Raw genomic sequence first — 25,266 nt, 5'->3', positions numbered from 1 at the left:
GCAAGAGGAACAAATGTTAGTTTTTGGATGGTTAACACATTATGAGACAAGTTGTTGAAAAAAATAAATTAGGTAATAGCATTGTGGTGAATAAAATTCAGATTTATTTCCTAACTTCCACCAACTATAAAGTATTTGTATACATGACTAACTTTGGTCCCCCTGAAAGCTTTGTTAACTACTAAACTCCCATCTTATTTCTGAAGAAGTACTCTGTGATTTCACTACAGAACTCTAGAGTAAAACTGATCTGATTCCATTTAATATTGATGTCTATGGAAAAAAATAAAATATGTCATTTAGTGCCTTTTTCTCTGAGTCCTCTGATATTTTCTATTGTACGTTTGGTCCTTCCTGCCAGCTGTGCTTATTCCTGACTTTTCACCATCCCTGCTGTTCTAAACCTCCCCCCATTCCTCCAACCTTGCTTGAGAAAATATGACAAGAAAATATGGCAACTACTGTGTGTGTGTTTGTGTTTTGTTTGTTTGTTTTTGTTGTTTTTTTTTTTTTAATTTGGAAATTTTACAGTTAGGGTCAGTTATTTTTCAACCAACGCGCATGAAAAGGTGATGTCGTCATGCTGGCCTTCTCACAGCATCTTTGCAGGTATTGTGACATTTTAAATAGCTTTTTTAATAGCAAGGAGCAAAAATTCAAATGGGAATTTGGACCCTAGTTGGTCTGTCAATCTCAATGAAATTAAAGCTATTAATATTCCATCAAAAGTGTAAGCACGCTGTAATAATTGATCATAATTTCTCTTTGAAATAAAGAACATGCAATGCTTAATATATTAATGCAATGTACAATTTTTATGTGGAGTTTACCAATTGTTGCCTATGCCCTCCTATGAAATGCTTCCATCACACTTAAAATGAAAAATATAAAAATAAATAATATAAACAAGTATTGTTTTCTCATAGACTTTGGAATTCATTTTTCATAACTAAAAGAACTGCAAATATTTAAGCTACAGTTGATTTAAAAAACTACTTTTCCTGAAAACTTAAACAAAATTTAAGGCACGTACATTTTTCATAGATGCTGGAACCACAGATAGTATCTTTCTACTGCTATTCATCATTGTTTTTTTTTTAAATTAATTTAATTTAATTTAATTTTCTTTATTCCCTTTGGTTTTCCTTTCACTTTCACATCCCATTATTTTTATTTTCTCCATTCTTTTATGCCTTATATGTGGTCTCATCTCCAGGTGGGAGAGATGGGGCAAACACCAGATTAGAGGATCTCAGTGAGAAGCTCACTGGTGGGATCTAGCACAGTATGTAATGGTACCCAAAACAAAGTACAGAAAAGATCCCTTTTTTTAAGCACTATCTAGTGGGAAAAGAGGAGACAGGAAGATGGTACTTTACTTCAAGGACAATGTTCACAAGAGAAGATTCAGGCCCTCAGATAAAAGAAGTTAGAGCTTTCTTCAGGAAGGGGATGGAGTATAGGTGTGCACGTGTTACAGACCACTTAATCTGTGCAAGGAAACAAAATGTTCCTTAAACTTCTGCTCCCACTACATGGGTAGAAAAAAAATATATAATGGGACTGACCTAATCTTGGGGATATCTGCTAGATATCATAACATGCAACTGAAACAAAACTATAATGTTGCGAAAACAGGCTAGGTTGTCATTGCTTAAAGAAAAGTCTGAGTTCAAAGTAGAGCAAGTCAGTAGTGAAACTATCCTGACAGACAGTGTAGGCTCAACTTGAAAATTAATTGATGCCTAGGTACACACTGATCTTGATATGTTTTCTGTAATTTTGTATCAGGAATAGAGTCAACATTTTAAAAGGGTTACCTTTTTGAAACTGGAGTTGTTCTTGGCATACCTGTCTGGGAATGTGAGTCTGCAGCCAGAAGTGCTATTGAAAGCTGGGACCTGTTGAAGAGCATCCTGCAGGCTGCCCCCATAACCCAAGTGCCGCAGATATTAAAAAGGCAGCACTGGGCAATAAGCTGTTTTAGGTTAAATGCCTATTTCAGAACAAAAACAACATAAAAATGATAGTAAGAAGGATGGACAAGTATTTTTTCAACGTAGGTGACTGATAATGGAAGCAAAAGGTATCAGTGAAATGAGAGTGATCAGTATAATCAAGGGCAACATACAGGCATTTGGAAATACAATACGATTACTCCCCTCACTTCTCCCCCACCCCACTCCAAAATGTAGGTCAAACAGAGTTCTGTTTCTAGATTAAGTTGTAAATACTGTTACAGAAAAGACTGAGACACTTAACTTATGTTTCAGTTCTGTATTTGCAATGAAAATTGAGGTTTTATTTATCCCAGCTGATGTGGATAGAAAGTTTTACCTCTCTAATAGAATAGGACGAGACTGTTTCCGTTGTATGCAATCATTTCCAGAGCCAGCACCTCAGTTGAATTTTTTACCACTTAATGTCTTGACTTAAAACTGAGATGGAATTAGCAGGGATTATGCTGAATGATTTGCAAGCTGGCATCGTGGTATATTTATTTTTTTATTACTATTATTTGAGAGAAATCAAAATGCAGAGCAATGTCCTCAGAAATCACTTCTTGGCTCAACACTATTAAATATTCTTACTATTTGGACAATTATATCAAAACTTTTTTGGTACTGCTTTGTAAAGTAGTGGGTGGTAAAAATGTGAAGGCTAAATTACTATCACAAATTTACGTGGCTCTTCTGACTACAGGGTCAGGATTCAAGACTTGACATGAGAAAGCAGTCAAATACATTTTGAAAACATTTGTGAACAGTATATGTAGAATGTCTTAGGGAGGAGAGACTAGTTTGGAGAGCATTACTTAGCCAGTATTATGATCAAGGGTCTAATGAAGAGCTGTCTGTGCAGTTCCGTTGCTACATAAGACTATTAGACTATTGTGTCCAGAATTTAGACTTACTGCAGAGTGCAAGGAGGGGCTGAGGAAATTAGTTCAAGACCACCCCCCCCCGAAAAAAAAAAAAAAAAAAGCCATATGAAATGAGGCTTAACAACAATATTCTGTTTACTGTAGAACTGTTTTGGGGAAACATCTGATTTCTTTGTCTCTCTCTCTCTGGAGACCCAAAGAGATACCCAATAACTGGAGAGAGCAGGAGGCGCTTTTAATGCGGCAAAGGCACAGAACTACTGACTGGAAACTGAATTTAGGGGCAAAAAAGCACCAACCTTGAAAATAGACATAGTTTCCTACCAGTAAGGGTAATTAAAGCTTAGCAGGAAGATGATGAACTCCAGATCACCTGGAGCGCTTGCAGTGAGAGTTGATATCTTTCCGAAACATATATTTAGTACAGTTTTTAGGAGGAATTCTACCGCCTGTGTGGGCTGAGGCTCGAAGGGAAGAGTTGTACTTCCCAGTTTCAGAATCTGTGAATCTATAAATTCTCCCTTGATTTCCTCTTCACAAGTTCTGGGGACACAGAACTGCCTAGATTATTCCCATCATTCTCAATACATGCCTAAGGAAGATGTGCATAAGTCACTTAGAAGGGTCAAGAAGCCTTTCTGACCCCACCAGGATACCAGGCAGATGCATTCTTTCCTATCCTTACAACTGTTTTCCCCAGAAATACTTGTGAGCCACAAGAAACCTGCCACCCTTAGGGACAGGACACCAGTCAGTTTATGCCAGTAGAGAGAAACCTCTCAGGTGCATCACATAATGCTTTACTCCTGTACGCAGAAAGAAAACTGCCAGGTTTAGGATCAAAAAGGGATTCTCCCTCCCTTCCCGATTCTCGGTCTCTGATCAGACTGGTCGGAAAGATTCATTTTTCCGTAAATAAAAGTCCTCAGTGTCTCATTCAGGTAGTTTTACTCACCTGCTGTGGATGCAGTAGCAGAGTACTTGTCGTGCAGAGCAGTTGGATGGCCTGAGAGCAGGGTGCGCAACTAAATCTGGTGGTCTTGGTATAAGGGTAGCTGGATGAAATCTAACAGCCTAACATTATACAATAATAGGCTACACTATATTATAGTAATATACTTTCTAATAAGTATAGCGATATGTATCTTTATACGGAACACAATACATACACTATAATAATGTGTAATAATATACACAAACTCAATGTAGATTCTCTGTTCCCTCTGGCCTTAAACTATATAAAATCACTTCTAGCTCAGAACTGATTAAAGGGCTGAAGTACAAGTCAAGATTTAATTGATATACTGTATAAATAGCCTTTGACTATGGCCCCTGGATATGGTAATTTACATAAAAACAGGCTAGGGTTTGGCAGAAAATGAAATACGTTCAGATTTTGTTTGTTTGCCATTTTAATAATAAGGATGTGACTCAGATAGATAGCTGTTTAGTTTGATACGTGACGCAGGAGAAATTATTTCTTAAGTGATACTGCAACACATGATTGCACTGAAAAACAAAATGGGCTTTTGCATTCCAGCAGAAAATATGATTTCTGACCATGCAAAAAGTTGAGCTGTGAGTGAAGGCTGATTAACCAAATGAAATAGAAATCTCTTTAAACATACTGCAACATATTCATACTGTTTGAGAGGCAGATGGAGTGGTAAAACCACATTCTCATGCAGGTATGCAATAACGTATCTGGGACTCATACCATTTTATGACATGAATCACTGTACCACATTGAAGATGCTGTAGTGAAGCAGACTGTCAGGATTCCCATTGCACAAATATTTTTCAGAGCTTTGTATCACCTCTGTTTTTAACTGCACCTGCTTTCAGCTTGGTATGCAAGCTCTTACCCTGGATGCAGTTCATTTTATAGACTGACGTAAATCTATTAAGTGCTTTTCAAAGCAAGATAAACAGAAAAGCATAGGCCAGCCAATACCCAAGGCACGATCTGTCTTTCTGATGTGTTTATAGGCAGAAGAGAAATCTCAATCAAAATCACAGCAAAATCTTTGTTTAATTTAGCATTGCTTCCTTTCACCGATTTTCAACTGATCAGTTTAAGGATAACGACTGGGCAGAGATTATAGCTATTTATCAGGTAACTTAGCACCATGTTACATATGCAATCGCCCTTTTTGACATTGAGGGGATTTTCTTAGCCCCTCTGAGATAATAGCTCTGGTTTCCTGAACCTGCTGTAACTACTGTTATTTTACACCTCTTGATTGCTTTTCCCCCTCTGTTGTAGCTCGGTGGCCCAGGTGTGTTTGGCACCTAAGGAAATCAGGCTAGGGAGTTGTGAGTAGATTAAAGCAACTCAGAAACAGTGTCTTTAGAGCAAAGCATTATTTATTCACTTCCTCAAAAGTAACAATGATGTAAAGCAAATAATGAAAACAATGAACAGCTGTTAATGGTCACTCTAAAAGTGATATTTTTTTTTCTCTGCAAAGTTCTCCATGACCTTTTGAAACCCTCACTGGTTGGAAAAAATCACCTTCTGCCTGTGTTTCCCTACCAGTTGTCCCACTGACAGTTCCTGGACAGTATATGTCTATTCATTTTACCCTAATCTTAGAGCCTAATTAAGAGCCCGGGGTCAACTACTGTTCAAAATCTTACTTTTGAATTTTAACATAGTTTATAAAAGTGACGAAACAATCAAAAGGAAAATTCTGGAAAATAAGGACTTTCCACTGTTTCTAGTTCCTTCTTGTACTATCCTGCTCAGGCTAACTCTGTGCTAAGTATCCATTATAAACAGAAATGTAAGCATGTACCTTAATCAGAAATAGCCACAGATCCGGCCCAGCTTGTCGCACGGCCTGCTTCCAAAAATCTCTCACTTCCTCCAATCTGGCCCTAAAATCTCTGATTTTCAACAGTGCTGTGACCGAGTTGTTACTCACCGGGTCATTCACAAGTTATGCAGCCATGAAAATTATGCTGAAGTTGAATTAGTGTCCAACAGACACAAATCTTGTTTTATCACATCTAAAGGAGAGAGTTTCAATTTTTTTCCATCTTTAGTTAGTAAGAAATGTAATCATCATCAAAGAGTTTTCAAACAGCTGAGAGAAAATGGCAAGCAAATAGGTAGATAGTAATTGTTCTCAAGTCACTTAAATAGGAAATATGAGATACTTCTTCTTGAGCATGCTTTTGTTGACTTCTGCATCCACCCTCAGCCTTCCTCTCTGAACGAGCTCCTGCCTCCAGTCACTAATGAGATTCTGTCCCATCATTCCCAACTGACTCCGATTTCCAGCTTTGGGTACCACACTGCCTCACTCCTCTTTCTCTATATGGCCTCCAGTCAGCTCTGAACAAAATTGATCACTAGACTGTAGTGTCATCATGTGACTCTTCAGAAAGATTACATTTCATATAAACTTTCTTTTAAAAAAAGGCTTATGTACCTATGAGAGTTTCATTTCGTTTTAGTCTAAGTCACCAATGGTTTCCCTTTGTAGTCAATGGACTATGGGCAGCTCCAGAGAATGATTCCTCTCTTATTAAAATCCTTTTCTAGTTTCACGCTTACTTTACCTGGAGGTATGCCTCTCGTCTTGATGTTTCCGAAGTAAAGTGTCTAAACCTAGCAGGGAGGCAAGATATAAGATGCATCCTAATTCTCAGCATTTTTTACATGTTAGTGTAAGCGGGCTGATGGCTGGGGATGCACTTTGAGGCACAACTCTCACACAAGAAGTCTCTTCACCCGCTCAATGGCTACAGAGTTTGCTACAGGGTCTAAGTATTGCACCACCTGTGCCCCTCCGTAGGTCTCACCCGAAGGAACTTGCTGTGCTGAAAGAGGAATATGCTGAAATGAAATAATCTAATATCAAGATGCAAATCTCCATCTTCAAAATTTGATACACAAACCAGGTTTGACAGACAAAGAAGTTTCACATACCAACTCCTTAAGAAAATTGCTACAGACACACCTATTTAGGGAAACTTTCTTATGAAGAAGTTTTGAGCCCTGTCACTTACATCATACAAGTGATAGATTTTTACAGGAATATCAGGTGTCACTAACACAATTAATTTTATTAACAAAATTTCTCATTGAATATGAAATCAGGTTTGCTGACAAATTTATTTTTATCAAGCCATAAAAACATCAAAGCAGTGGTTAGATTCCTTTCTCAATTTTTTTATAAGTTGCAATCTTTCCTGACTATTCAGTGAAGGACTGGTGTGTCAGGCTGATCACAGCATAATCACCACATAGTCATGCTGCTACAGCAAGTTTTTCTTTCACTGGCCAACGTTTCTATTCCACTGCTTGTCATTCCAACCCAATTAACTTTTGACTCACTGGTCAACTCCAGCTGTATCTGACAGATGTCCCGTAGTCCTAAAACAGTCAATTCTTCCCAGTTTCATGAAAGTGCTCATCCAGAAGGGTGAGGAAGATACTGTTAGTGCCCTTACTGAAGACCAAATGCCCATGTAAGGTCAACCAAAACCCCCCACAAATGAATGAAGTTGTGAATGTCTGGAATACATAAAAGTTTCAAGACAGAGAACACACCCCCTACCTGACCCCCCAAAATCCAAACATGAGACACGAAGTCATTAGAAATCAGCCTGCATTACCTCTGCTGCTTACAGAACTGCTCTCAGACCAGCACACTATGACCTCTTCTCCAGTTTCCTGACTTTCTTCTAAAGAGGTTTTCTTAAAATTAACATTACTGTACTAGTAACTGCAAAGTATTGCATCATTTCGGTAAGATACTACTACACCATCTTATATTTTTCCAGCTACACAACTGATATTTATGGAAACATTCTGCTTCTTCTGCATCATTAATGTTATTGATAAAGTTACCATCTCCAGGGACTGAAGTCTGTATCTTTTTTAGGATTCCTTTTATTTCTAATGTTCCTTGAACTCATTAGTATTATCATTGCATTGCTGGCCACATATTTCCATCATAACTATTCAATTAAATATGGAATTTTTATTTTATAAATTTAATTGCTATTAATCTGTCTTCTGCATCTTTTCCTGATTTTTATACAGTGATTGCTTGTAAGTTCTTGCCATCCCTTCATCACTGAGGCTGAACCAAAAATGTATTAAGCTAAGGTTATTGTTTTTCTGTAGGAAGCTGTTTTCATAGTCAACGAACAATCTTTTCTTTTCACCTTGATCTTTGAACTTATTTTTTCTTTTAAAAATCTCTCATGCCAATCAAGTTTTGTCATATTATTCCTTGCCATTAGGAAACTTTAAACCTTTTAAAACATCAGGAATATATACAAATATATATCCTTTACTTACTGAAACCTTCTTGTATTTGCACATACTGGATGTATTCAGGCTGTTGTCACTGGTCTTGCAGAAGTTCATTCTATGGATGAATGTACCTTTATCTTTCATACAGATAATTTCTGAACAGGTTTATGTCATGTGGCACGGCACAGAGCAAATGAGACATCCATTTTTAAAGATGTCCACGGATGGAGATCAAAACTGTCATCAGCCACACCAAAAGTTGTCAAAAGGTAAGAGAGAGCACCTTGTTGATTAATAATTCTCTCTTTGGTTATAGGAGAAAGAATTTTAAGAATAGCTGGGCTGGTTTTATAATTTTCTGTTTTCTGAGGGGAAGAGTTTATTGAGTGATTCAAAAAATCCGCTCATCATATATATAAATTATATAAAAAAATCGAATAGTGAAGTGACAACATTTCATTTAATCAGGGCAATAAAATCTAAAGGTTATGCAAAGAATTGCTGAAAGTTCTCATTATACTCAATTATTAAAAATAAAACTGGCAGAACAAAATTGAGTGTCGATAAATGCAAAATAATGCATATGAAAATAATTAAACTTAAGTAGTGATAAACATTAAAATACTGAAAGTAAATAGATCTAAATTAGTTATTATAATTCAAGAAAGATGCTCTGGATTTTTTACAAATGCCATTCGTAAAACATCAAATCAGTGCAAGTGGGAAGAATGGTAGATAGTACTAGAAAAAAAACCTGACACTAAACCATAAAATAACAGAAGATCCATTTCATTAATGTACTGCTCCTTGACTACCGAGATGAGGCTACTGTGTGCCATCCTGGCCATCCCATCCCAACAAAAAAAAAAGGGATAAGCTAAGGAAGACACTGAAAGATGTGGAAAAGATAGTCAGAGGTATGCCATGTCAGACAGATAATCAGAGCTGCCTCTGCTTCTGTACAAGAAAAGTTGGGAAGCTTTTCTTTTTTTCAAAAGAAAAGGAACAAGTCCACAAGAATGTAAGAGTGAGGATTGGTGTAAGATTATCCACTGCTTAACCATGCATGAAGATGAGGGCACTCATAAAGTGTTAAGCATCTGCTTTAAAACAAACAAGAGGAAGTGGGCTTTTGGGTTTTTGTTTTTGTTTTTACACACAGTGCATAATTGAACTGTCAAACTCACTGCCACCTGATGTTTTTCTGAGACCAAAAACTTAACTAAGGTTCAAAAAAGCATTTGACAAGCTCAGGGAAGAGAAGGAAAATCCACCACAGGGTATAAGGCGAGATGGTCTGGATATAGCCTTGAAAAGATTCAATTTTTGACTGCTGGAAGCTGAAAGAACACAACAGAGGAAAGATTACTTTGTATTTGTGCTTTTTCTTTTATGCTTTCCTAAGAGAGCATAACTTGTCATCCTCAGAATTGGCTACACTGACCTTTGCTGCATTAAAAATAAATAAAGTTTAAAAATGCCACCAAATGCATCTCTCGTCCCTTTTTTTAAAAAACAAACAAAGAAACAAAAAACCAAAACAAACCCCAAACCCCAACACACTGCCGGGGTATTATTAGGGGTATGCTTTTCAATTTGAATTAAAGCAGGAAAAGAAACTTTTTATTTGAGTCTACCTCCACAAATGAATTAAACCTCAAAAATCCCATTGTCATTTTGCTGAAATAAGTCAAACAGAGATAAAGTAACCTGGCTAAGCCACAAACCAATTCCTTGAAAGAACAAAAATAAATAACTCTTATCTCCTTGTTTTCAGTCTTACATTTATAACCCCAATATTGTCCTTTTCCTTCCTCATACTGATGGCTGAATAAGAAAAAGAGACTAGTATGTATGATAGAAACACAAAACAACATCTTCCACATTTTTTTTTCATCATTACGAAGTAATTCTTCGCATGAAAAACAGTTATTTTAGATATGCTTTTCATCCTACTTTTATATAGAACCACATGGAATTTTGTTTTCAGACCATGAAGTTGCAGCCTCTTCACTGGGTCAAATGACCCAACCTTTATTGATGAGTTGATTGGCCAAATTTGTACCCACACACACAGCTCTTAAATGAAATGCCAGATGTGTAGGAGGGTCTGATGGTCCCTCTGAGGCGAAGGGGTTTGTACAGACTAATGTGCAATACCATAGCCAACTTCTTGCTACGTATTACAGACCTGCTATTAAGAAACTAGGAGCAATACTGTAGGATTCAAATTTCTCTGCATGAATTTTATCACCTACACCCAAATAATTGCTTCTGATCTGCCATTTGTGAAAAACCTACACCCTAGCAAGACGAAGCAGCAAGACAAGCCTATAAAATTGCTGATGAATACAGACTCGTCAGGCAAGTTGTAAATATTTCTTTAAACTACAGCCAAGTCTCAGTAGTATGCTCAGATTCATCGTCAGCGTAAAATCCCTGATCAAGTTAATGTCTCCAGTTAATCTGAAAGGCAAAACAAAGGGCTGGCTCTGGCAATAAGGCTGAGACTTTTATATTGATCCCTTTGTGTGTCAGAGAGAGATCATCAAGGGATTGCTTTCACAGACTAAATATGTCTCTGGCATATCTAAAAAGGTCTTAATCCACTCAGAGTGGGAGTATCAACCCTTAAAGCCCACGTGAGGCTGTGAAGTAGCTATACCACCTTGAAGCAGCTGGTGAGCTAAGCCTAGGCAAAAGATACTTGTTGGTCTGGCATGCCAACAGGCGACCCACTCGTCATGACACAAATTTAAAGACATTTGAGGATTTATGTGCTCTTTGTGTTGCTATCCATTTTATAGCTTCACAGCAGAAAGAACCAGTAGTCAATACTGTGTATCAGTAAGTACATAAAAATTCAGTCAGTTGAGAAATACTGGAGTTTAATTTTCAATTCAAAAGGCCATTTTAGTGTACGTCTCCACCTCCAAACCTTCACTTTGAGGGACAGCTTTTAGGGTTATGTTCATTAGACTTAAAATGAGTGATTTAAACTACACAAGCGCTGCTGCTCAATCAGCCAGTATCATGATTAAGAAAAACTCCAGAGTCTGTAAAAAGTCAAGAACCACTGTCCACAAGTTATGATAACTCTCTTGAGTACACTTGTGTTTGAACATATTTATAATAATTTGATAAGTAACATTTAGGAAAAAAAAAACTGTGAAGAGGTAAAGCACTACGACATTTTAGGCCTTGACAGAATCTCTGAATATTTTTTTCCCTTGATTATCAAAACTCATGTGTGAAATTTCCAGAGATGTTGCACACTGGGAAAAACAGAAGCCAGCACAACTGAAACAGCTGCTCAAATAATTTCCTTATCAGTTTTTAAATAATTACTGTAGTAATTATTTATTACTGCAAGTATCTTTGCAGAATGTGCAAGTATAAATTATTTACTTTGACAGGTACAAAAGATGTCTCTTTTAGAGATGGAGCTGGTCCGCTGCTCACTGTCATAGTTAGGGAAATATTTTGCCTGTTGAGGTTCTTTGAAAGAGGACAAAAAGACTGACACCTCTCCCCCCCCCAGTAATATAGCTGATTTAGAAACAAAAGTATGATTACAGAACCATGGAGTGTGAAATGGTACGCAAATAGAGATTTCATATTGTACTGTAGCACAGAAGAAATTCAGATGGCTAATAAAAAATGTGCAAAATAAATGTCATATACCTACATATACTTGTTAGAAACCAGTCAAAACTGTGTTTTGACAAAAAATTGTTACTGTGTGCTGTATATACTACAATATAGCCAGCACAACATGGCATAACAGATCATTAGTAACTTTGGTCTGTAGTATATATGAGTTACTACATATACAGTAAATGTATGTTTGAAGCAAAATAGTTTCTTCTGAAGCATTAGCTAGATAAAGACCTTCAAGGGATTAAACTCTACTTTAAGATTATTTAATTATTCCCACTGAAACAAACTGGTATTGAAGTTTGTTTTCAATTCCACCCAAATCTCAATTTTTTCACACATACTTCTGGTATGAATAACTTCCAGTATGAAATTAGTAACTTTTTATTTCACTGAAAGGCTCTTCTTCCTCAGTAATTTTCCATCTTTAGTTAGGAAGACTGAAGAGCTGATGCTGGAACCTGGATCAGTGAGAACACTTATTCTTCTTCAATGATTGGTAAGAAAACTATTTTAATCAATGGTATGAAGCAAGGTGAGATAAAAGGATTGAAGTTAACTACTCAGTAAGAGATTTAGGCATCTACAAGACAGTCTGGAAGACATTGTTGAATTCACAACAACATAAAAACCTGCATTCACCTGCTGCCTCACCACACTGATTCCTAATAAAGGAATCTGATCTGATCTGATCTGATCTGATAAACACCCTCAGAAAATACTAAGGTATACAGGAAGATGGTCACGAGCGATTGTCCATCAACTGGGCTGCATTAAATGACCATGTATTTATTCCCAGCACTTGAGTGTTGCCAATATGGCTCAATTTAAAGCAGATACAAGTGGCTCGGAAAATGTATGCAAATAAGTTGAACAGCAGCTCTTACATTGGTAATAGGTTCAATTTCTGATCTTCTGGCCGCAGAGTTGTAAACAGTCTTTTTAAAGTGGTCGTGTCACTGCAGCTGCAACCTGCCCTCTACATAATAGCTCCCTATTACAGAGCACTCACACATAAAATGAATGATCAGTATCTGTTTCCCTCCTCGTCCCAAGGGATGCTAACCATGTCAAATAAAAATGCTCTGCTTAAAGGGATAAAAATGGTTATCAGAAAAAGATTTTCCATGTGTGAAGAAGTACAGAACTCCTAAAGACGGTATAGCCCCTTACTATATGGAAATAATAGCTTCTTCAGAAAATATATTTGTACGTTTCGAAGTAAATCAGAATGATATAGTCATATCTGGTAAGAATGATGTAGCATTTCATTGCTCATTAATGGTGAAGAAAGTTCAACAGCATTTAATAGCTATGAACCTTTTAAAATCAGCAGAGCTTGAAAAGCTTCTAAGCTATCTCCCTCCCATATCGGCCATTTTAAACATCTCCCCTTCTAGTTCACTGACCCTGCATCCCATTCTGAGGCACTGAGACATAACATCAGCCTTAGGTTCCTCACCCAGACCTAGGTCCCTGGCAGTTTGGGGTCAGAAGTGCTTGACAGTCAGATACCTATGGATTTTATCGAATCTGTGTTGGCCACAGAGGTGAATCTGCAAAACACGACCTCCTAAGCATCCCTACTGTTTGTACTTTCCACATAGCTAACACTGGATAACTTACATTACGTTAACATCAGTTCCAAATTTGATCTTTACCCTAAAACCTCGACTTGGGGGAGCACATTTTGGTTTTTATTTTTATTAGGTTGCCAAAAAAAAAAAAAGGAGCAGGCAGTTGTGTTTCAAAACTCTGAGATATTAATCCTCTTTACTTAATCATGGGTCTTTTGATCTGTCATATTTCAATTATATTAAAATTTTCATATTGAGAGTAAACATCAAAATAAAATGGAGCACAATATCTAGCTAGTAATTGCTATAAGACCCCTCCCAAAAGCCAAAGTTTTGCATGAAACCCACAAAAGATCTCGCAAAGTCAGTCGCAAAATAAATCTTATCCACCAGTTAGCAAGGCCCTGATGGCAGCTCCCACGCAGACCTCAAGCCGTTTGCAAAATGGAAGCAGCAGACAGTAAATGAAGCAGCTTGGCTTTAAAAGTGTGTCAGTCGGCGAACTACTTGCGGACATTGGGGGTTCAATCAGTCACTGAAATGCCTGTTGGGGGGATCCCAATGCACCACCCGAGGCCGAGCTGCCTGCAGCTTTGAAACGTGTTAACATATGGAACAGCCAGTGTAAATAGCAGTACTTAGTTTCTACCCCTAACTTGGAGGTGAAATCTTCGCTAGTAAAAGTTTTGATACTCTTCTTAGGCAAGGTCGAAGGTGAAAATTAAGTAATCACATTTAAATCAAAAGTACTTGTTCATTAAAACTTTGCTTCAGTTAATAAATGTTCAATTTTTTTTTTCCTCAGTCCTATTCTATATTTTTCTCTTTTTCTATTATTACATTTTCTAGGCATTTATTTTAAAATTCAGTCTTGTTAAAACTTACGGATAAAGTATAAAAACATTATTCCATCTTACTGACACAATCACTGTAATTTCTGAGGGCAATATTTCACTTAAACTTCACAAAATTCATAAGCAATGTGGAAAACTCATTTGAATAGTTTATTACACCCTTGATTTGGTATAAATAAAACTGTTAGATTCTACTGCTTTCATCCCTGTCATGCAAGTCTAGTATTCACTGCTGCAATAAATTAGGTCTTATAAACAACAAAACACCATAAAACAAATTCAAGAGATGCTGTAAGTAGGGAACAAAAAGGAAATTATCTAGTGCAATCTTTTTGAGCGTAAACCCCTTGACACATGTTGTAACCATCCAGTTAATAATTGCTTTGTAAATTGTTGTAAATCTGAAATGAAGCAGGGGGGATAAAACTAACAAACAAGTCATAAAGTACAATCGTTACTTGTTTGGAGTGATTATTGCCGCTGCCAACCAAGTTCAAGATCCTGTAACAAAGAACCTGTTTTTATATTTCCTCCAGTGTAGCTATTATACTTGTGCTGGAAAATACATATAATCCTTATCAATAAATAATGTGTCACACAAAATATATGCTTGCGCAGATGCTGAATATTTACAACAGCAACATGCCACAAATTTTAACACTGCTCTCATCACACACTGCTCTCTCTCCCCTATTCACCCAGAACAGATTTTCTCAGAATACATAATGAATGTTAAAAATCCAGGGGGCATAGGAACGGGTACCATCATCACTGCGTCATGCTATAATGCAGGAGCTCTCTTCCAGAATGAAGAGGACATAAAAAGATCACTTTAAACAGGAACCTCTTACAGAAACAAATTAAAGTTTGGCAAAGTCACGAACAACTGGAAATAGGGTTATCCAAAGGACAGAGAATGGCAATCTTTGTAATTGGCCCTGTTACAATTTTTAGCTATAACACTCCCGACTTTTCAGGAACATGTTACTTAACTATAAATTTTCTTTCAGTGTTATGGCTTGGCAGATCTTCACCATTAACTTGCAGCCAAAATGTCATTCCACGTTATGTTGCCAGCATTACGACACTGACCTAATTTGTCCCTCATATTGTACGTTCAACACAGAGTCAGAAATCATGAAAAAAATGCTTTCTTGTCTCACGGTTATTTCTCAGAATTTGAAATAGTGTTTTATTACCAGCGTTCCCAAACTGGAAGCATAATAAGGGGATGGAAAGGGAGAATCAAAAAGATAGAGTCAACTTGTTTAAAATGTAGCTCATTTACGGGCACTCACTTGGTGCCAATAAACTTTATTATTTAAAACAAATACCCAGCTGTTTGTTTTTAACAATTTTAAGTTATTTGGTATTCTTAAAAAAATGTTTTAGTTGCTCTAAAAAATTTGAACATTTTAAATACTGTACTTAAATATTGTACTTGTAACGTATTCTCCTTTTCCCCCACCAAGAAGCCCACACCAAATAAAACGTTTAAGTTCTGCCATGCAAATACGCGTATGCCTCACCTGAACATCTCTTATCTTGGCTTCATGTTACTCATATTAAAAAGGCATTCATTGAATACTTCCGTTATTATCGAGAGATATGAACAATTGTTGCACTTCATTTTTTTATCACAAATAGAAATAAACTCCCGTTACAGTTTTTTTAAGGAATGCAAGTTCTGAACATTTTTAGAGTGCTAAGTAGTCTCAGGATAGACCTCGGTTGGTAACTCACATAATTCTAGTACTACTAAGTAAAGCAACCTTTACTTAGTATTTAGTATGCATATACTTAAATTCTAGGACAAACTTCAAGTATGAAAATATCATGGAATACTGTATAAACGTGGAGAAAATAAATTTCAGAGAGTTTGATGGAAAATCGATAGACAAAAAGGTAAATATTTCAGAAAGTGATATATTTAGAACAAATCGAACTGAAAAGGTTCCCAGCTTCAGAATATGTTTCTGCACTCTCCTAGCTGATGGAGGATTGCTAAACTGTGGTCTGAGTCATGACGAGCTGTCTAAACAGAAACATCTGAGGAATGTTTTGCTCATGCTGTTTGCTCCACAAGAAATTCATTAACTTCATTAGCAAGATATTTAGATAAATCATTACATATACAAAAATGTTTTTACAGGCTTAAATATTCAAAACTCTTCAAAGTGTACTCACACAGTAATGACTAACGTCTGCAACCAGAAAAAAAAGTAATTCACCCTTCCCTCCAAAAACCAAGAAAGGAAAGCAAAAAGCAATGAAAAATGGAAATAATAAAACATGTAGAAAATACATCAGGGGATCAACTGTGACAATTAATGGCCTGTATGGCATCTCCCTGAGATGAAAGAATGAAAGATGAATGTTCAACAGAACTTTTTTTTTTTCTTTTGAGCTAAGCTTAAAGAAGGCACAACTTCAATACAGCAAAACCATAACCAGTCACAGAAGAATGCTGTAAGCCACTTACAGGAACGAGGAATTTTTTTATTTCTTCCAAGGCATGACTCATACGAGAATACGCCTCCCCAGGTGGAGCAAACACTTCAATTAATACATGAAGCTCATCACTCAGGTGCGCGTATTTGGCTTCTCCACTTTTCCTTAGTTCTTCCTCCTATGAAAAAAGGGTAGGTTTTTTTTTTTTAGAACTGGGAATCTACTAAATTTGTATTGATTTAGCATTCACAGAGAACATGACAAAAGGACATACTATAAGCAGACTTCTAAACCCTTTGAGAAATAAGTCTAGTACAAACCACTTAAAGATTTAAAAATCAATTTTGAGTGTTTGAATGATAAAACCAGCAAAATTATCATATACAAGAGATTTTAATCAGCACAGTGAAAAAATGCTAAATACTCCAGAAGCGAGTACTGAAGTATTAAATCCATAATGGAAAAGCTGCATTAATCTGTCTGAATCTTAGCTATTCACAAAACAACAAAATAAAGATCCATTTAACTGTTTTGGAGCACTCAACAAATGCTATTGTTTATTAAAGTCTTCAAGTTATTTAATGAATATCTGCAGGCTAAACATTTTAGTATTGCTAAAGGAAAGTATGCCCTAGTACTTCTATTTGAGACATCAGGTCTGAGTTTCAGTCCCAATTCTGATATATGGTACCTATGCAATCTAGTGTACAGTGGCTAAGATGGTGATTCACCTCACCTAGATTTACCTTGACAATCTTTGGGTCCCAGTTTTCCAGCTATAAAACAAGCCTAATAATCCTACTTTACATTAGAGTAATGTTCTGAAATGTCAATCCACTTTCTTACACAAGGCTTTGAGATAGTGAACGTAAATTGTAATACACATTCATAGTAGTTACCTCTGCATAAAAAGCAAAGATATAAAATAGTGAATGTGTTAATGGCATTGGTTATGACAACATAATGAAAAATTTATGTCATTACTACACAAGATAGCAATAAGTAATGCTGAAGAAACGATGAGTTGAAAACTCAGTCTTCAAAAATATTTTGAGGAATGCAATTCTGAAGAAAATATGTATGTACATCTGCATTTTATAGATGGAAAACATAATCACAGAAAAAGAAGTAAACTAATTTGCTTAAAATTGGCTAAGAAGTTATAGCTTTTTAGTATATACTAAAATAATACTTTATGAACATTTAGATATCTAAGATATAAAAATTGTAACAATAGATTACAATTCTTATTAATTTAGCTTATTTAATTCTGCATTAACTTCACTTACTTCAGCCTTGCCTAATTTACACCATTGCTTGACACCAAAAATATTTGCACAATGCTATGCTTCAAACAATACGCATACAGTTCTTTTTCTCTACAGTAGAAGATCCTGCCCCAAGGGCTTTCTGATTTTTCACAGAATACACAGTGGTTACATCCTTTAGCTCCAGAGCCCTAGATCTGACTCCATGATAAGTCAATGTTTTGCAGATGATGATAAAATTGTAACTCAATAAAAGTTCTCCATGAATTTATTTTAAAAAGTTGAAAATTGACGTAATTGTTTTCAACTAAAAACTAAAAATTAAGATAAGCAGCACAGATGGTAGAATATTTTTATCTTTACAGTTAAAGTATCTTTGGCATTTTAGCTTATCACTGAAATCTCATTGAAATGTCCATAAGAACCAGAGCATAATATAACAGACTATCATGAGATGTTACAGTACTTTTCAGTTTTCTGGGAAAAAAACATTTGATCGCAGCTTCTGGAATAATTTGACATGAAGTATTTCAACAGAATTAAGTTTTAATAGTTATAAAGCGACATCCTAGTAATTGCTGAAAGTTTCTTTCATATTGCTTTTTTAAAATTCTTTAAAAAAAACACCAGAAAGCCCCAAAAGTTGTCTTTCAGGAGAAGACTACCAACAAAATTTGTAAAAAATATAAATTGGATCTTTTTTTCAAATGTAGAAAAAGTAAAAAATAATGTTTGGCTCATTATTTTGATGAGGATTTTGCACAGCTAAGACATCAGTAACATGATTTTATAACACAGATCTGTCTTACAGAAAGTTGGATATATGCTTGTATGGTGGTAACAATGGTAATGATGTTTCTCTTTTATTTTCTCAACAAACTCAGGAATTCTTAAAACACATCATTTTACAACCTTCCTCTGAGGTTCAGCACATCCCTTCTGTCACTACTCAGCAGTCATTTGTATAGCTGTTAGAAACAGCAGGCTGGGGCCGTGAGATCCTCAACATTTCTTTCTGAGGATATCTAATGATGTTTTTTCTTGTGGAACGCATGGGGTTAAAGACTGAATTTTCACACAGTATCTCTTCCCACAACAGGGCAAAATGTCAGAAAAACACTTCTATTGTGTGTTGATAGAGAGAAACTTAAATCACTTCAGGAAAAATATGGAAGAGTAAGAACTCATAGACCATGTGAGCACTGAACCAAGCTTTGCTTCCCAAAGCCAGTGAATATGACTGAGTATTTTAGGATTGAATGTAGCATTACATTTAATTGTATGTCAGGTATCAGGCATGTAACAAGCAAAACAACAGACATAACTCACACTGTTGAGGAAACACTCGTTGATATGGAAGGTTACACCTACTGGCAGGTAATACAGCTTTCCAAGTGCAGTATGGATGAATGGGCTCTCCCAGGAGCACGTGAAGTTGGACAACACCTTTGCAAGTCTTCATTAGCAAGCAGCACAGCCCAACTGCACAGCAAAATGGTCAGTGCTGCAGACCTGACATCCACACTACTTATATTTAGGATGACAGCACTACCCCTTCTCTAGCATTTCAGCAGGTTTTGCTTCCTGCTAGTTGTAGCCTGGTTGCACAAACTGAGTTCCCATTAGAAGTCAGAGCTCCTTCCTGGAGCCCAGCTTTGGTTTAGTTTTGTAGGAAAGGAGTCCAGTTCACACCCCGTGATCTCTGCTCAATGGAAGTAATGGCCCAGTTACTGGGAATGATCAGGAGGCTCTCCTCTAAACTGCACTCCTGATTCAAACTAAAACACTAGTGAATAAACACCCCATGTAGTACTGGTAAAGACGGAGACAGATTATGAGACTTTCTAGCATCTGTTACATGAAGGCAAAATGAGTGAGATTATCATAAAGCTATCTTACATGGTGTTATTTATAAGGTTATCTGGGTGCTGTTGGCCTTGCAAGACTCTGCACCCCTAAAGGTCTCTAATGCACCAGTCCAATTACCTGTGGACTTCAGCTGTTTCTCATATAAGTCTGCCTTAACCACCTGTGAGGTCCAGCTATTCCCCATGGTGTTGTCTGTAACTTTTGTCAGATTCTCATAGCTTTTTATGTTCTACGATTTCCCATGTCACGTCCAGCAGTCTTCTAGACCCTGTTCAGCTTGCACAGCCTTGGCCAGGGTCTACCCAGCATCCCAGTCGTTCACCCACAGCCCTAGCATAGGAATTGTAACTGCTTAAGCCTACTCATGTAGACATGAATCAAAATGCAGTGAAAGACAATGTGCATTGAAAGCCTGAAGGATTTGCTGTAGACAGCTACCCTGAAAATCAAAATGCAGTTAAGTCTTAGGCACTGGATCTTAGGATAAAAAACCCAACAAACCTGGGACTTGATCAGTTCTGATTTATAAAATGAATGGAATAGATTCCCTGGGCTTCTGGATTAGTGATGGCAATCTCTCTTGGTACTGACCCTCAGGTTAATAATATGGTTCTTATTTACTGCATGGTGATGATGTTTAACTCCACCATGGGTTGAGCACAGCAGAGGAAACACACACCACCCTCCAAAGGCAATTGCCCCCTCATCCCGATCCTCTTCCACTCCCTTCTGCATGCCAATTCCCATCATCTCTCAAGACCGAGAGTAATATATTACATGCCCAAACACAGCTCCCCTCACACTATGTGCTTCAGGCTTCCTTCATCCTCACCTGCTGCCTTACAGCGTGTCTGTCACACAGTGCTGAAGTCCACCCGCCCTTAACCTGATGCATGGCTCCACAACCCACTCCCTCATAAAAGATAACAGATATTTTGAAACACCTGCTGTGTTTTATAATTTCCAGTTGACCAAAGCAGGGAAAATGAATTATAAAATGTTATAGCAGAAATTGGAGGAGTACTGACCTCTGCAAAAGTGAAGCGTGTGAGTGATAAGAACATAAAGGCCAAGAAAAATTATGAATTATCTCTGGATGAGAAAGCAGCCTTACCATTTTAAAAGGATGTGTGCTGACAGAGAACTGATTTCTAGCTGGAACCCTGGCCAAAATGCTTGAATAAAACTACTGGAAGGAACTTGAAAGAACAAACGGAGTTTGCATAGCAAACAAAATTACACAATCCAGATTGATGAATAAAAAGTGTCCTCATAAAATTGAAATAACAGAATATCCAGGAATGATAGAAGAGAAACCTGCATTTTTAGGAAAGGAATTGTGTAGATCTCAGAGATAAATTTCATCAATACAATACATAGACCTTCCTATAATGTAACAAATACAGCTATGAAAAGAAACAACGCGTAAAGAACAACATAAGAATTGTTGTGGATTTCATATCTTGCAAGAATTTGCAAATAAAAGCATAGCACAGAGACTAGACAAAGATGATAATCACAGCGCTGTTGCTGCAGAGGCATTATTCATAAGATCAATGGACAATGCTACAGAAGAAAATTAATGAGTATGCAGTTTGACAAATGCAAACCTATTAATTTTTAATCTGGACATAAATGCAAAAATCAAGATGTTGTCTGCAACACTGATTGTAGTAAAAGTAACAAGTGAACTATATGGTAACAAGTAAATCAGAATAGATATAATTTCTTGGTGGTACCTGTTTTGGGGTAAAAAAGCTTTCAGGTCCTAGGTCCCATCAGTGGAGAAAAAGAGAACAAAAAAAAAAGAGCAACAGTTTGAGAATGGATGAAGTGGAATGGGACAGTTCTCAGCAGAGTACAGAGCGAAGCTAAAAGAGCTTAGCCATCCCTTGACTTTTGTTTTTAAACCAGTTATTCTCACTCCAGGAAGAAGAATAAAGAAGATGGAGATCATAGAGCCATAGAATCATTAAGGTTGGAAGAGACCTCTAAGATCATCGAGTCCAACCATCAACCCAACACCACCATGCCCACTAAGCCATGTCCCTAAACACCTCATCTACACCTCTTTTAAATACTTCCAGGGATGGTGGCTCAACCACTTCCCTGGGCAGCCTTCAGTAAAGAAATTTTTCCTTACATCCAATCTAAACCTCCCCTGGCGCAACTTGAGGCCATTTCCTCTCGTCCTTTCGCCAGTTACTTGGGAGAAGAGACCGACACCCACCTCGCTACAACCTCCTTTCAGGTAGTTGTAGAGAGCAATGAGGTCTCCCCTCAGCCTCCTTTTCTCCAGGCTAAACAACCCCAGTTCCCTCAGCCGCTCCTCGTAAGACTTGTTCTCCAGACCCCTCACCAGCCTCGTTGCCCTTCTCTGGACACGTTCCAACACCTCAATGTCCTTCTTGTAGTGAGGGGCCCAAAACTGAACACAGTATTCGAGGTGCGGCCTCACCAGTGCCGAGTACAGGGGCACGATCACTTCCCTGCTCCTGCTGGCCACACTAGTTCTGATACAGGCCAGGATGCCATTGGCCTTCTTGGTTGCCTGGGCACACTGCCGGCTCATGTTCAGCCGGCTGTCAACCAGCACCCCCAGGTCCTTTTCTGACAGGCAGCTTTCCGGCCACTCTTCCCCAAGCCTGTAGCGTTGCATGGGGTTGTTGTGGCCGAAGTGCAGGACCCGGCACTTGGCCTTGTTGAATCTCATAGAGTTGGCCTGGGCCCATCGATCCAGCCTGTCCAGGTCCCTCTGCAGAGCCTTCCTACCCTCGAGCAGATCAACACTCCCGCCCAACTTGGTGTCATCCTGCCCAACTTGGTATCATCAGAGGTGGTGAATACATGAGGAGAGCTCACACAGCAGAGCTAAGAGAGTGGGTGTACAACACCTGCAGTCAGCCACAGAGACCCCATAATGAAATACAGGCATGTAGAAAGAACATTGCTTACAACAGAGTAAATTTTTGGAGATACAGATGACAACAATTATTTTTCTATACTTGATGCATTATTAAAATTCTCATAGTTACTTTGGTGAAATGGAGCAGAGATTTGTGTACATTCAGTAGTGCCTTGGGCAAACAGGCCCTTCAATTCAAGAGTGCTTTATTTCCTGATGCTTTTCATAATGAAATACAACATCATCTTAATGGCAAAGAGGTACTAAGCTGTACCTAGATCATATTTTTGTTTAGAAGGGTGAGAAGGAAAACAAAGACAAAGCAGTAGAAGAATGTGATAATGGAACCATTGAATCACTATCAAAAGAGCCCGAACACCTGGGGTGAATGTTAGATGAACAAAAAATATAAACTCTGTGAAAGAAAATAAATGTTTAGGAGAAATGTTAACACATTAAAGTGGTACATACCAAAACTGAGGCTACAACCAGTGACCACTGTGACCAACAACTAGTGATCTATGTATAAATTACCTGCCAGAAAACCGATAGAGGAGAGAGAGAGTTCACAAATCTACAAATGTTCCTACACTTGTACAAATTTAAGCAAAGGCTAAAACAGCATAGGTAAGAATCACCTGGTCATTAGACAACTGCTGCTAGAACTAAACAAGCCAAAGATGCTCAATGAATATAACCAATGAATTGCAGGTTTGCAAAGCTAATGCAGGAAATCAAAGATCCTCAAGAAATGCACAATTACCATACCTAAAGATGCTTCCTAAGAAGATTATGTTAATCTTAAAACTTACGATCACAACTAGGGACCACTGCATTCCGGGTGCCGTCAGATTCAGGAAGAAGACTTTGCCTTAATTAATGAGAGTACAAAATGTCATGTTTTTATTTATGAGAGGCTAATTACCAATTTGTTGCAACCAAGTTATAAAGTAGGTTGTTTGAACTCACACCAAGCTGTTACACTCTTACTATGGGCAAAAAAAATACCTTATATGAAGTCTTTTTTTTTTTCTTAATGAAGTTGTAAAAGTCTAATCAAAGAATTATTAGTAGTCTAGTTCCATACTAACACTTGCATCTCAAATTACATGCAGGTAAAATGACATATACACAAACTTTCTAGTGTCTGGCCCTTTCCCTGGTGTTATGATCACCGTTCCACTGCCCTGGACGATCCTAAGGTCAATGGCTTCAGCTGGGGGGGGACATTGCTGTGAGTTGGCAGCACCTTGAGTCCTTTGCTGCAAGATGTATACTACCGATAGTGATAATTTCTTCCTCCTCTCTCCAGGAAGCACTTGGAGTAATTTTTAGGTTTGTGAACATGCTACATAAATTGCTCTTTCTCCATTGTTTTGCAACTCCATTCCCCATCCAAATTCACTATCGATGTTAAGTTTTACATATGCTGTGTACTTTTTCTTTGCTCTCTTTGTAACTCAAGGTTGCACTCCTTTAATGACCAGTAACTGACCTTGATGCCAAGTCCCTCTTTACAGCTCTGAAGCCTTCCTTATCATCCTGTGCCATTGCTTTCAAGGCCTCCATTTCCATCCCACCCCTGTACTCCCCCTATGCTGCAGTTTTATTCTAGGGCCATAGCAGCACCCTCTACAAAGAATAACAAGTTATTACAAATACAGGACAAATCTAGGCAAAAGCTAAAACAACATAGGTAAGAATCACTCGGACATTAGACAACTGCTGCTAGAAGCAAGCTCAAAGGGAGCCAGGAGCAGACCAAGGCCCACCCAGAGCATGCCTGGCAGGTCCCAAGCCCTGTGCTGCTGCCTTAGCACAAAGTCTGCAGTCCGTGACAAGTGATGGCAACACCGTATTTACTGAGATACAGGGCTACAAGTGTCAGTGGAAAGAAAACGTAAATTACTTATTGCCTTTGCTGAACAGGTCTGAAAAATACTCCTGGGATAGAGAGATTGTTTTTTCAGCTACAAATGTCTAATTTTCAACCTAAATACACACCTGGATGAGGCCTGCTGCTTTCAATGCACTCCTTAGTTCCATCAGCAGATTTCAATGCTAGATTATACACATGACTATCTCAGGGTTTAAAAGCAATCATTTGGGCTCTGCCACAGTGTGAGCTGTGATTGCTAGAGCTACTGCTGAGAATGAGTCTCTGCACAAAGTGACCAACACTAATGAGCACAGACCACGTTCCCAAACCTCACCATCGCTTTAGGAAGGGCTGCTCTCTACGATACAGGGTTTTGTTCAACTACACCAGGCTGCTGACAGTCAAGTGCCAAATCAACACATTCAAAAGGATAAATACAGTCATTTAGTGATTTAAAAAAATTAAGACGAGAGAGATTTTATAATGGCTGATGACATTGTAAGAACTTTAAGAGCTTACTGTGTCAAAAATAAAGCAATGAGCCTGTGGCACAAGAGAGAACGATCCTTTGAGCAAAGCAGACGTAGCTATGTTTACACTGGTTGGAGGAAAATGTACTTTCTTTTCCTCTGCTATCATTCTTACTTTCT

General features: G+C 37.7%; 1 protein-coding gene across 1 annotated transcript in view; it reads right to left on the bottom strand.

The window, feature by feature from the left end:
• KHDRBS2 (KH domain containing, RNA binding, signal transduction associated 2) overlaps positions 1–25,266 on the bottom strand; it is a 304,707-nt gene that overhangs the window by 163,440 nt on the left and 116,001 nt on the right. Inside the window, exon 4 of the mRNA XM_009333248.1 lies at positions 16,727–16,873. Within this exon, the coding sequence (XP_009331523.1) occupies positions 16,727–16,873 (147 nt within the window). The remainder of the gene's footprint in view (positions 1–16,726; positions 16,874–25,266) is intronic.

Source organism: Pygoscelis adeliae, unplaced genomic scaffold, assembly GCF_000699105.1.
Source record: "Pygoscelis adeliae isolate BGI_AS28 unplaced genomic scaffold, ASM69910v1 Scaffold57, whole genome shotgun sequence".
Classification (NCBI taxonomy): Eukaryota; Metazoa; Chordata; class Aves; order Sphenisciformes; family Spheniscidae; genus Pygoscelis; species Pygoscelis adeliae.
The sequence above is the reverse complement of the archived record's forward strand: the minus strand, read 5'-3'. Positions and strand labels throughout refer to the sequence as shown.